This window comes from Centruroides vittatus, unplaced genomic scaffold, assembly GCF_030686945.1.
Source record: "Centruroides vittatus isolate TY-2023 unplaced genomic scaffold, ASM3068694v2 contig_876, whole genome shotgun sequence".
In the NCBI taxonomy this organism is placed as follows: Eukaryota; Metazoa; Arthropoda; class Arachnida; order Scorpiones; family Buthidae; genus Centruroides; species Centruroides vittatus.
The window spans coordinates 806170-819440 of NW_027122568.1; the positions used below are offsets into that span (position 1 = coordinate 806170).

General features: G+C 28.1%; 1 protein-coding gene across 2 annotated transcripts in view; it reads left to right on the forward strand.

Moving 5' to 3' along the window:
- The window catches only part of Eip93F (Ecdysone-induced protein 93F), a 136269-nt gene that overhangs the window by 44208 nt on the left and 78790 nt on the right, over nucleotides 1-13271 (forward strand). For both annotated transcript variants that reach the window (XM_067279735.1, XM_067279736.1), the window contains exon 2: nucleotides 12909-12977. In XM_067279735.1, coding sequence (XP_067135836.1) covers nucleotides 12909-12977 — 69 coding nt within the window. The remainder of the gene's footprint in view (nucleotides 1-12908; nucleotides 12978-13271) is intronic.

A 13271-nucleotide genomic window follows, 5' to 3' on the forward strand; every position in this document is an offset into this window, starting at 1 on the left:
CAAAAATGTTTTAGAATTTACATTAAATTATTTATTGGGCTTATCAAGGTTTTTATTGGTGTACTTAGTTATATTTCATGCTGAAAATGGCTCAATTAGAGTTGAATATGTTCCTGAGATGAGATGTTTTGGTTTTCTTAACAAGCAGCATTTAGGATTATTGATAGTTATGATACCAAATTTTATGTACTATCATGCTTCCTTATTTTTACTGATAAATTTTTCTATAATATTTTTTGTGAAATGAGTTATTACACTAAAGATCATGAGAACAATCTTTACAAGTCTGCAAACAAACCTTCAACTCTGACCTTTTACTTTTTTGTTATCAGTCCACACAAAATTAAATTGTTTGCTATTGGTATGGCTTCTCCTTTGATAAAATGTTTTATTTCTTCTGAACTTGATAATATATGATTTAAAGTGATTTTTTTTAAAGACATACCTAACATCTGTTTATTACCATTGGATTTGTATATATTTATAATGTTAAACACAACAATATATTGATACTACTTTCAGCCACCATATTGTTAAGATTTAAACTGCCCCATAGTTTGTTTCAGGCACTAAAGAAGCAGCTTTGTTTAATTTTAGCTGTTAAAAAGTATATCTTATATAATTCTGCTAAGAGAAGCATAAATTCAGTTATAGTAAATCCACTAACTTGGATTTCACAAATTTTTTGCAAGAATTGTGTAGTCATTTAAAATTTCTTTACAATAGAAAAATTATAATGAAATAATTAATAAGTGTTCTCAATATCCAGAAGTCTTTATGATACTGTGTATTATATTACTGTGTTCAGTAAATTACTAGATTATACTTTGCTCTATAAATTAGGTACAGTAGCATAATAGTTTCATAATATCAGTTCTATATAGAACAAAGTATATGTGAAAGAATTTATGTAAATATTTGATTGAAAGTATTTTGACAACTAGCATTTCCTGTCCCTAAACATACATAATTCTTTAACATAAAACTGTTCTGTAAAATTCTGTAACTAAAAAGTCTTCAATGCTTTAATTGATCAAGTATTCCACTTACATATCTTTTATGTACTGTACATGCAATATAAGTGACAAAATATAACAGTTGCAAGATAGGGATGGATTCCAAAACTGTCCAGATAATCTAAACTCTCCCAATATCCATTTTAACACATACTTTTGTACATAATAATGTAAATATTTGATATATATGTTTAAAAGGAACCTCAAAAATGCATTTCAAACATTCCAATTGGACCCAGTTATGTAAAAAGCTATCAACTTTCAATGTACTTAAACTGAGTAAATTGCATTTAAAAGTTTTTCATTTTCAAACAAAATATAAACTGTGGGTTTGTTGCTGAGCTTTTTAAATACTTTAATAGTAGCTGTGCAGTTTGATTGTTTCTGTAAAATCAAGATTAAACAATATTGAATTTGTATACAACTTCAACCCCAATTTTGTATATTTGAGGATTAGTAGCTTCTTGCATAACTGAGTCCAATTGCTCTTTTGTAAAATCCAAAATTTGCATAAAATCCGTATCACTATAAAATATGTTTATTTATTTAATTTTACAAAGATAAAATTGTGGCAACATAGAATTACTACTCCCTGAATAACAGACATAAAAATACAACTCAATAAAAACTACAAAAAAAATTTTTTTAAAGATACTTAACACTTAACAAGTACATAACATTTTTACAAAATAGTTTGAAATGAACAGAATCTAAATATAAAAACTTTCAAAATTATGTTTTAGTAATGTTATGATAAAAGAACAAATGACATGAATTATTTAATCAAAAATTAAGAAATTAAAATGGTGAGCATTTATTATTTTGTACAATATTTAGTGAAATTTTTGCAGGTTTTAAACTTTAAAGACATTGGAAAGAAATCATCCAACATATGTGGAAAAAGATATTATGGTTTTTTTTTTTAAAGAAAACTAAATTCCTCAAAAATTGAAAAAAAATTTATTATTAAAACGAAGTTTAAAACAAAACAACACTTAAAGATTGATAACTGGAAGCAGCTGTGAAAAAAGTGGACAAATGCAAAACAATAGCATCCAAAAGCTAATGTTGTGCACAAAAAGAACAGTTGAGAGTTCAGAAATATGCAAAAATTCTGTATTTACAAATGAAATTAATATGTATTTGGTTATATACAATAAAATATTAATGTAAATTTATTAATAGTCAAAGTTTGCTTATTTGCAATTATTATGAAAATGTTTCAGATAATTTTATTTGATTTATATAGACCTACTGTATATTTAAAAGTTAAAAGTAACATAATTTTATTAATTTTTTTGCATTTATAATCAAAAAGAATTAAGTGTAACATAGTGATAGAATATGCTAAGTATTTAATTCAATACATATTTACTTGAATTATTTAAAAACAAACAGGAATATGTATTTAATTTAAATTTTTTATATTTAACTTGTTTTATTGATATTAATATGTTAATGATCTATTGATATAATTAATTTTATTCTTAATTAATATTTTATTTATTATTATATGATATCAATAAAGAAAGAAATTAATTTTATTGTTTATATTTATTATCATATCACATATATATCTTTGATTTGTTTTGTTGATTGCAAAAGGGAAAATTCTTGATTATTTTTTTAAAATTTAGTAAGTCTTAGTTTTATCTTGTGTTTTTATCTGCTATGATTCTCAGATACTGGATTATTTTTTATTATTACTTATGAAAGAAATTTAAGATACTGTTATCCTTTTTTTATGTTCATATTACATGCCTGATGCATATTTATTTGAATAAAATAATCCCTAAATGAAAAAATAGTTTTATCAAAAATAAAATTTAAACTTCTGTAATGTTGTATAATGTATAATATATTAAACAGATAACAACTTATATCAGCCATAACAAACCATTATTCTAATTTTTTTTAATGTTTAATTGATTCTGTGAGAATATAAAAATTAATACACTAAGTTAAATAAGTCAATAAGTTAAACTGAAATTTATGAATTTTCACAAAGTAAAAATTCATATTAATTCGTTAATGGTTATTATTTAGACAGTATGTTGATTTCTTTACACTTTTTAAGATTTTTTCAGAAATGAAAAGCATTAAAATATTGATTGTATGACTATCACCAATGACAGTTTTTTTTTTTTGTTATGAAATTGTAAAAACAATTAACAAATTAAAGTTACTTAAACATAAAATATGGTTAAATATAATGTTATCTAATTGAACATGTGTCATTTTAATCCATAAAATTTTTTAAAGAATAACTGATTCTAGTTTGATGATTAATAAATTAAGCTTTTTTTTTTAATAAGCTAATAAGGCTTGGTCTTTTTGTGCTCTCTGAGCGGTAAAGGGCCTAAAACCACAAAGATAAAAAAAAAAAGCTAATAAGGTAATTAATTGAAAATGGATAAAAAGGAAAAATTTTTGTTCAAAATTTATAATAATGTATTTCTGTAAATACATTATTATAAATGACTGTTGGTTGATTTGAACTATGTTTCATATCTTTTGTTTCTTTTGTAAATACTACAGAATGTATTCAGTAAATATATGATTAAACAACATCCTTTATTTTATATTCTCTTATATTTGCCAAAATATGTTTCAAGCACATTTTGTTCTTCATCCTTGACACTAAAAAATAAATTTATCATTTTACCACAGTATTTATATTTACTAAACTCATCCAGCTCAAACAAATCTGTAAAGTGATAAACCTTAAGTTATAAACCTATAATGACATAATTATAAAAGAAAACAGTGGCCAGGAATATTCATATTGTTATAAAACTTTATATTATTTAAAATCTCTACAAAAAAAAAACTATCAGACTCCAATTGGCAATGAAAACATAATTGCCATTAATGAATTTATTTTTTCATGTCAACTGATAAGGAGGAAAATGTACAGTACTTAAAATGTGTTTTGGCAAATGTAAGAGAATATTGAATTAAGGATGCTGTATAATAAAGTGTTTTCTGAATACACTCCACAGTGTTTATGAAAGAAGTAAAAATGAGACCTATTTAACAAAAAATATGAATAAATATTACTTTATGATTTTTAATACCATTTTGGTTCATTATTTATTTTAATATTTATTTAAAAGTATCGTAATAAATAATGAAAGATTAAGAATGTAAGAATAACAAGAATTTTTATAATCATTGTTTATATGTAATTTTATAACTAGATAATTTGATTTTGGGTATATGGGCCCTGTGGTTTGATTCTGTTGAAAACTTATGTAGGATCCTATAGTAACATTGCATTAGTAATAGTAAACATAGTTGATACAAGCTGACAAACTGCAAAAACTTTATTTACTTCACAATTAATTCATTAAACAACATGTGTAATCTCTGTTACTAAGGTGACTTCTTTTTTCAACTTTTTAACAATGAAAAGGAAGACACACAAGGAAGGAAAAAAAGGAAGGAAATTGAAGGAAAAAATATTGTAAATAAAAGAAACATTTTATTCATTGCAACAATAATACACTATAATAATCTCTACTGCATGCGTATATGCCATGTTGTGTTTTGGTAAGAAGTAAACAAAGCTACTTGCATGCAGCGCACTCTCTCAAGGTCTCCTGTGCAGAGCACATGCGTTTTGTAATCGCGTTTTGCTGCATTGTACTGAGCCTTGATGAACCATCAAGTCAAATACAAACATAGCACATCACATTACGTGCAACGGATCGGCTCGGCATCAATCAAATATGGAGATTTACAGATTAGTCTTCAAATATCAAAAAGGAGGACATGTAGAAGGATACTTTTCCAGGGAGGACAGAACTTACAAAAGGAGGATGGTTGGTCACCATACTATTACTGTTTGCACTGTAAATAAAAACATCTGTAAAAACCAATAATGAAGATATCCATGTTTTGGCAACAGATAGAATGTATCATTTAAAGTCCTGTAAACCCACTAAATTGTAACAAGCATGGCTGATAAGGGACAAATAGACTGTTTGAAATGCATATCTTATTTGTAATAAAATTATTCATTTATTATTGTTTGATTATTTTGACAAATGTCAATAGTGTGGGATAAGTTCTCCTTAGAGCCAAACCTTAGTGCTCATATATCCAAAATTGTAATATAAGGACTAAAAGAAAATCATCAATAGTTAATTTCAACTAAAATGGTTTATATAGTTTTTCTGTTTTGGATTAAAATGCTTCTAACCTTAAATTTGTAAATAATAATCAAAAACCTTTATAGTTTTATAGGGATATATGCTTAAGAAAAAAGTATTTCCTAATTGTTAAGGAAGCATTTTAAATTAAAGTAATATTTCAAAAAATGCATTATCATTTATCAGAAAGACAAAATAAGGTTGTTAATTATCTAACAGTGGTTAAACTACATTTCTATTTCTTGTTGCCTAAAAAGATGAGATATATCTTTCTAGCTAAATTTTATCATGCTATATTTGAAAAACATTTCAATTAAACTATTTTAATCTTTTAAAAATGAATGTGATGATGAATGAGGAACTAATTTATATGAGAGAAACTGAGGCTTTGAGTAACAAATTCCAAAAGTTTACATTTTCTAAATGCTTCAAGACATTATATAAGTTAAACTTTTGGAATTCATTACTCAATATTTCACTTTCTCTCAAATAAATTAGTTTCTCATTTATCAACAAATCCAGCCTCTGAAGATACAAAATAATTTATTCTTAGATTAATAAATTTTCTTAATAAGATATTTAATTCTAAATTAAAATTGTATGATAAAGATTGGTCTGAAACATAAAATATTTAGCACTATTCTGATTTAATCAGAGGAATCTATTTTATAGTGAATATTATTTGTAATTAATTAAAACAAAAGTAAAATTATTGAAAAAATTTTTGTGCACCATTGCAATTTTTATATCTTGATTTTAAGAGATTTTAATAAAGGGAATCTTTTGGCTGAAACAATGTGGCAACTTACTAAGTTGCCAGGTGTCAGTTTTCTGGGATTGTTATGGATTTTTTCTGAGTGCCATCTAGCAACAGGTAGGGACTTCTAATACCAGTATCATAAGTAGTTTTAGATGTTGACATTGGGTATCGAAACTGGAAATCTTGCAGGTTGTTGCTATTCAGTATGTGGCTTGATTTTGAAATGTTTTGTGTAATTGAAACCTTTAATTTTAATATAAATAACATGCTTCATTCTAGTTTGTTATTATTAACAAATTATTAAAACTGTTTTCAATGTTATAATACTATATTGATTCATTTGAGATATTAATATATTTTTAAGTTTTTCAAATAATTGGTGAGTTATTTATAAATAGTAATCTGAACTCTAAGCATACTGTATATAGATTCTGAAAATAAAATTTGATGCAATAAATTTATTGATTTTTGATCGTTAATATTTAAATCAGTTTAACTTAACCAAAAATAGTGTAAGATTTGGCTGTAAAAAACCAAAACTGACTTTAAAATCCAAATTCGGTTTTGGATTTGGCTGCACAATCCAATTTTGATTAGATCTTACATTTTTTTATTAAATAAAAAGATGTTGTCACTTCCAAAAAACTTGGTTGATCACCATTTATTTCTTTAAAATGTTCCAGAATAAAATCTTCAGACGACCCGACTAGGGATTGCAATTGCTGGATCCCTCATCCAGCAATCCAGCTGGATCCAGCGCATTTTTCGGCCTGCTGGATCCAGCACTTGGTGCTGGATCCAGCGCTGCAGATCCGCAAATACTCAATTAGCTTTCTAAATAATTGCGCAAAAGTCTACGTTGTCACGTTGCCGCTTTGCTAACTACTAGACTGCTACTAATTACTTACTACTTTACTAACACTAATAATTAAATTACTTATAAATCAACTATACCTTAATCAATCCAGCAAAATTTAATAAAATAATAACGTATTCAATCGCTTTTAACGATCTTCCTCAGTTACAAAAAAATACAACATTAACTATAGAACATAAAATGTGTTTGGAATAAATATAAAAAGAATAGTGCTTAATTACATCCCATTTTTTTAAACAAGATACATAGATGTACTGCCAGGTCTGATAATTTTCGTATTGTATACCGACGTAATCCCACTGTTTTCAAACTTTTAAGAAACGATAAAAAGAAAGAGGATCGGAATTCAACAACGGGTATATATTCGGTGCCTTTACACAACCAACGTTTCAATTCCAAGCTTGTTTATGTGGGTGCAACGATGCGCAGTTTAAAACAAAGGCTCAAGAGCACAAATATGCAATCAGTAAGAACACTGCGCTGGTATCATACGCAAGACACAAGGATGTTAACGTCCAATGGGATCAAGCAGCAATTATAAAAACGACGACGAATAGGCAAACGGTCAAACATCTTGAGAGATTGGAAATCTGCAAGGCGCACATGACAACTGGTTGTATGAACCATAGAGATGTGGACTCATTGTCTACCATGTGGAGATCCTTTAACATTAATTAATGTTATTAACGGACAATGCTGGTTTTGTTGTTATATCTTATATACAGTAATACCCCGAACTTACGCGATAGGTGGAACCGAGCGATAACCGTGTAAGTTGAATTCGCGTAAGTCGGGGTATAACTTTGCATATAAATACATACTAATTATTTTTAATTGGGGCCGGAGACTAAAGAAAACAACAACTTAGAAAAAAATGTTTAATAAAATTTTAGATAATACATATGTATAACAAATTATATTATTAAAATCGTAAGTCGAAGTTATTTTGTTATAGAAGGCTTCCTAAAATCTAACAAATTTGTCTGACGGCTCAAAGATTTTTTCTCCCGCAAAATTTCCTCGTAGCATGCTAATAATTTTTTTTTATTTTTCGTTTTGTAGAAGAAATGCGCTCTTTGTTGGAGTCTATATTTTCTAAAATTTGTAACCTCTTTTTAATTAAACTGAGGCCTTCTGTCAAGTTTCCAACCGTTATTCGATCATCTGATTGAACTGGGTCTAAAGGATCAAGTTTTGCCAATTTACAAATTTTCATTTTTGTATCGAAGTCTTTGGAATGTAAAGTTAACATTATTAAAGATGGAGTTTTTCTTTTCTTGTTTGATGCAGAAGAATCAGTTCTACTTCGTTTGGATGACACAGTAGAGTCTCAAGTCTCTGTAGATATAACACAGAAATAAATAAGACAAAATAAATTGTAGCTATGCGTCGATTCCGCGCGACACGTCCGAACCTGTAAGCTGAACAATAGTTTGGGGGGAGTGAGTAATCAAGGGTTGCGTGGCGCTCAAACAAAAGACGAATCGTCGAGATTTGAAAATCGCGTAACTCTGGGTTCGCATAAGTCGAGGTATTACTGTACAGGGTGTTTTTTTTAAACTGACGGTACTCAGAGACATCTGTAGAGCAATCTAACAGCCAGACTGTCGCCAAATTTGGGAGAGTGACTAAGGATGACATGGGAAAGAGATTCCGTGAAGAAAAAAGTAGTACCCAAATTTGCCGGTAGGGGTGGATTTGGCGCTGTTGTAGCGAAACAGCTAAGAATCTGCATAAAATTCAGCTGCAATTAACAAACACATGAATGAATAATCAGACAGAGGTTTCAGTGTAATAACGAAAGTTTAATTACTCAGCAAATAACCTTCTCTCTTTTTCAATGTGATCACCATCCTGCTGGAAAAGGTATTGCATCCTGAACACCGTGTTCTCTATGGCTGAACGTAACATGTTCGCAGGAATGTTCATCACGATTCGAGAAACGTTGTCCTTCAAAGTCATCAAGTTTGGGACACTACCAGGATAGACCTTGGACTTTAAGTAACCCCACAGGAAAAAGTAACATGGGGTTAGATCCGGGGAGCGAGGCGGCCATGCAAGTGGAAAAAAGCGACTGATGACCCTTTCTTCAGTGAAGTGCTGGTAACTTTTTCTCTACAACAGCGCCAAATCCTCCTCTACCGGCGAATTTAGGTATTACTTTTTTCTTCGCGGAATCTCTTTTCCATGTCGTCCTTAGTCACTCTCCCAAATTTGGCGACAGTCCGGCTGTTAGATTGCTCTACAGATGTTTCTGAGTACCGTCAGTTTAAAGAAAACACCCTGTATATACTTTTTCCGCTATTTATTTTGTTTATTTATCTATATTTTGTCTGTTTGGACGTTTTCCGTTAATTTTTATATTTATTCCGAACACATTTTATGTTCTATATTTAATGTTCTACTTTTTTTGTAACCGAGGAAGATCGTTAAAAACGATTGAAAACGTTATTATTTTATTAAATTTTGCTGGATTGATAAAGGTGTAGTTTATTTAACTTATTTTACTTCCAGTACATAGTTTTATATACTTATAAATAACTACAGACTAATATGTAGAGCCTATATAAGAAAACTGGTAAGACTGATAGCCACTTAGCCACTCATTATCCGTCCTTACATTATTATAATATAATCAGTAGAATTACCTTTGCTATTATTTAACTTAAAGATTACAATATAATTATAATCTAACTAAACATTTAAAGTTAATTATCTCTATCTCAAGTGTTAAACCGAACCAAAGTTAAGTTTACTACCTAAATGTGTAAGAAGTTTTACTGATTTATAGTGACCAGTCTAAATAATAAAAGCTTTTTAAGTATTTTTTAAAAATGTTTTATTTCATTTAAAAAACATAAGGATAGATAGATAGACAGATAATACTATTGCACCAAAAATACATCCATGCTGGATCCGCGCTGGATCCAGCTGGAATGATTTCAATCCAGCAAAAATCCAGCTGGATTCAAAACACTACTGGATTGCAATCCCTAGACCTGACCTTTCTTTGTAGGCTACACAGTTCTGACATGTCTGTGGAAAATGTAATGATACCAGATTCAATATCTCGGGAAAAGAACTGATACTGGTATCAGTATTGGACCAAAAGTACTCAGTATCAAAGAAAAGTATTGATATGGTATTGTGTTAGCAGTCCTCATGCTGCTAGAGACACCTCTAGCAACAAGAGGAATTTATTCTCAAAACTGTTCTTACAATGAAGCATCTTTTTCTTTTTTCCACATGTTAAATGTATCGTCACTTGCAGAGTAAAAATACACTTTTATTGCATGTCTTGAAATTGAAGAGTCTCAGTATTTTTTGCAAAGAACTCCTTTTGTCCTGGATTTTTATCCCCAAATATTTGGCAAACTACAACTTAGCCATTTAATAATCATTTATGACAGTCTAATGATTTTAATTATTTTTATGTTATGATTAAATTATAAAAATATTGACTAACATTCATTTTATATAAATCATTTTAAGAATTTTCTTTTAACTTAGTATATATTTTTTTCATATTGTGAAGTGTATTTTTCCAAAATTTCTTTCATAGTCATTTTGATTTTTTCTATCATTCTTGGATGTAGTCTATAAGTAATGTATATTTTGAACTGTTTTAATTCAGTTTCTAATTATTATTAGAAATGATTATTAAATTAAGAACATTATTTTTCCATGTTTTAAACATTTTTATTTTACAAATTTCCAGATTTTTTGAAGAAAAATTAATAGCATTATCAAATTTCTTAACATATTTTTGAGGAAACTATAAAAATAATTTTCAATTTTTATTTTCAGATGTTAATAAATATAATTTTGTAATGTTTATACTCAGTGATTTTATTATCTATAGATGAATATCCTAACTTAATTTCTAGAATAAAAATTAAGAGTTTCATAAGAAAATATCTGTATAAAATGAAAAATTGCTAATTTGATATATTTAGTATGTTCATTTCAAATGAGTTTTCTTAAAAGAAAATACAGTAGAGCATCGATTATCCGACTTAATTGGGGACTGGGGTTGGTCAGATAACTGAAAAGTCAGATAACCGAAAAGTATGAAAAAATACATTATTAGTATAGTGTATTAGGCCTGGTTCAAATACTAGCCTCCCTTTCATGGTCAAGCCAGTGCTGCCAGCTAAAACATGCAAAAATTTAGCAAAAATAATAATAAAGTAGCCAAGACATAACCAAATATTGTAGCGCCACATCACTAGCGGACATTTGAATTTGCCAACTGTGATAGTTACACTTGAATAGTCTTGAATTTGCCGAACGCAGTCAGTTTATCGGGGGTCGGATAATCGATGCTCTACTGTATATGTTATTAATGCATTTCTATTTATCTATATAATATTCTCCTATAGACATGTTCTTATATTATTATTTTACAAATGCCTTGTAGTTGATGGTGATGCACTTAGGTACTATATTATGCGCTCTACACCTGAGCAGAAAGACTAGCTGGGCATGTAGCTTATGCCATAGCTTTTACAAATTTAACATAGAGAAGAACATCCGATTTCTGGAACTCATCTTGTTAGGTATACTAAATACGTAGATTGGATGTCACACCAACAGTTGTATTAACTCAAGTAAGAATAATATCAAGTAAGAACTTCAGATAAGGAGGCGTTAAAGAAATTAAAAGAAATATTTTATTTCTGCAAGTGCTTTCGACATAATTATGCACATTGTCCTCAGGCAGTTTGAATAACAAAGATTTCGAACAGAATATTTAAATTTAAACAGTAATGACATTAGCCGTTTTGGAACATAACTTTTAAGAATAAGTAAATTTAAAATATTAAGTTGCAAACACATAAAATCGATGCGCATTTGCCTTAATATACATATGACACGGTAAAGGTAAAAGTCGATTGGAAGAGCAACCTTGAGTGCACATTAAGTTAAAACATAAATATAAAATACACGTAACATAATTTAAAACACACGTAACGTATATTAAAATATACATAAAAGACAGATGATTACAATTGGCATTTGTAAAATTTGTTATGAACCAAAAAGTTACAGATGGTTTACACTTTCATAGAACTGCATTGGAAAATATGCCAATTACTTGAACATTGTAGTTTTTTTTATGATGGAAAGAATGCTGCCATTTCAAGTCACTTCATCTCAACTTTTCCATTGCATTAAAAATCTGCAAGAGAGATTTGACCAATCATGTCACTTTTGGTCAATAAATTTCATGTTAATACAACTGTTAACAACTTGATAGACAGCAAGTGCTTTCTAAATGTTAGAATTCATTTTTAACACTTTTTTCTTGATGATATGCTAAAAGACTTTTGAGAAAAAGTTTGAAACTGAAACTGCCAATGAGAATCACTAGATGGATTTTTCACTGCAATTTTCCACAAGGATTTTAATCACTTCTTTTTCCACAGTATAAGGTTGGAGCCAGCCTTTAATCATTAGAAATGAAGTCTGAATTATTTTATAGATTATGGAAGCTTTTTTTATTTAAGCCATATATTTTTTTAATGACATATATAACATATGCATTTGCATTGTCTTGGAATAAAAGTATAGTTTTTAGTTTATTGAAATATTTTTTCTCAGTGCATTATTAATATGTTAAAGGACTTTGAGTAATATTTACTGTTGATTGTTAAATTGTGAGATAAGAAAAAGCTCATATAAACAATTCCTTTCACCTCCTGGAACTTACCTGCTGATAGAATTTGATTTTGATATGATAATTGAATTCATTTCCACTCTTTTCTTACATGTAATTTAAGTATAAAATGATGTGCTCAGGTTTCATTATGTCATGATTTGATTCAAACAACTTTGATACTATTCATTAAAATGCTGCCTAAGTTTTTGTAAGTGCAATTATTCATCATGATGGAAAGCAGTGGATTACTTAATTATCTTCTGGAAAACAGGTTTTTATAGATATTAAAATCAGTATTGTTAATACTTAATCTTTATTTTAAATAGAAAAGTTTTACTTAAATACTGATAATTTATATAGTTCTTTTTAATTATTCTTGTTTGATATGAAATTTTTAAAAATTTTAAAATGTAGTTTACAATTTGATATTTATTTTCAGGTTTGGAACGTGTTGCTGAAGAATTAATGGGGGCAGGGAAATGGAAAAGATTAACAAAACCTTTTAAAGGTAATCATGTTAATGAATGTTATAATAATTATTCTGAACAAATAAAATATTAAGGAAATAAAGTAAATAAATTTATCTTATAATCATCATATAACTGCTTGAGAGGTATAAACAAGTCTGAATATATATTTAAAAGCTTCTTGCCTCTATTACTGTTTTTATAAAATAATAGTTAACTAGAACCAAGGTATCAGGTTTATTACACACTCAGTGAATTTAATTAATGAAATGTCAAATTTAATTAAACATCAACTGTATGAACATATAGAATTAATAAAAACAAATAAAAACAGA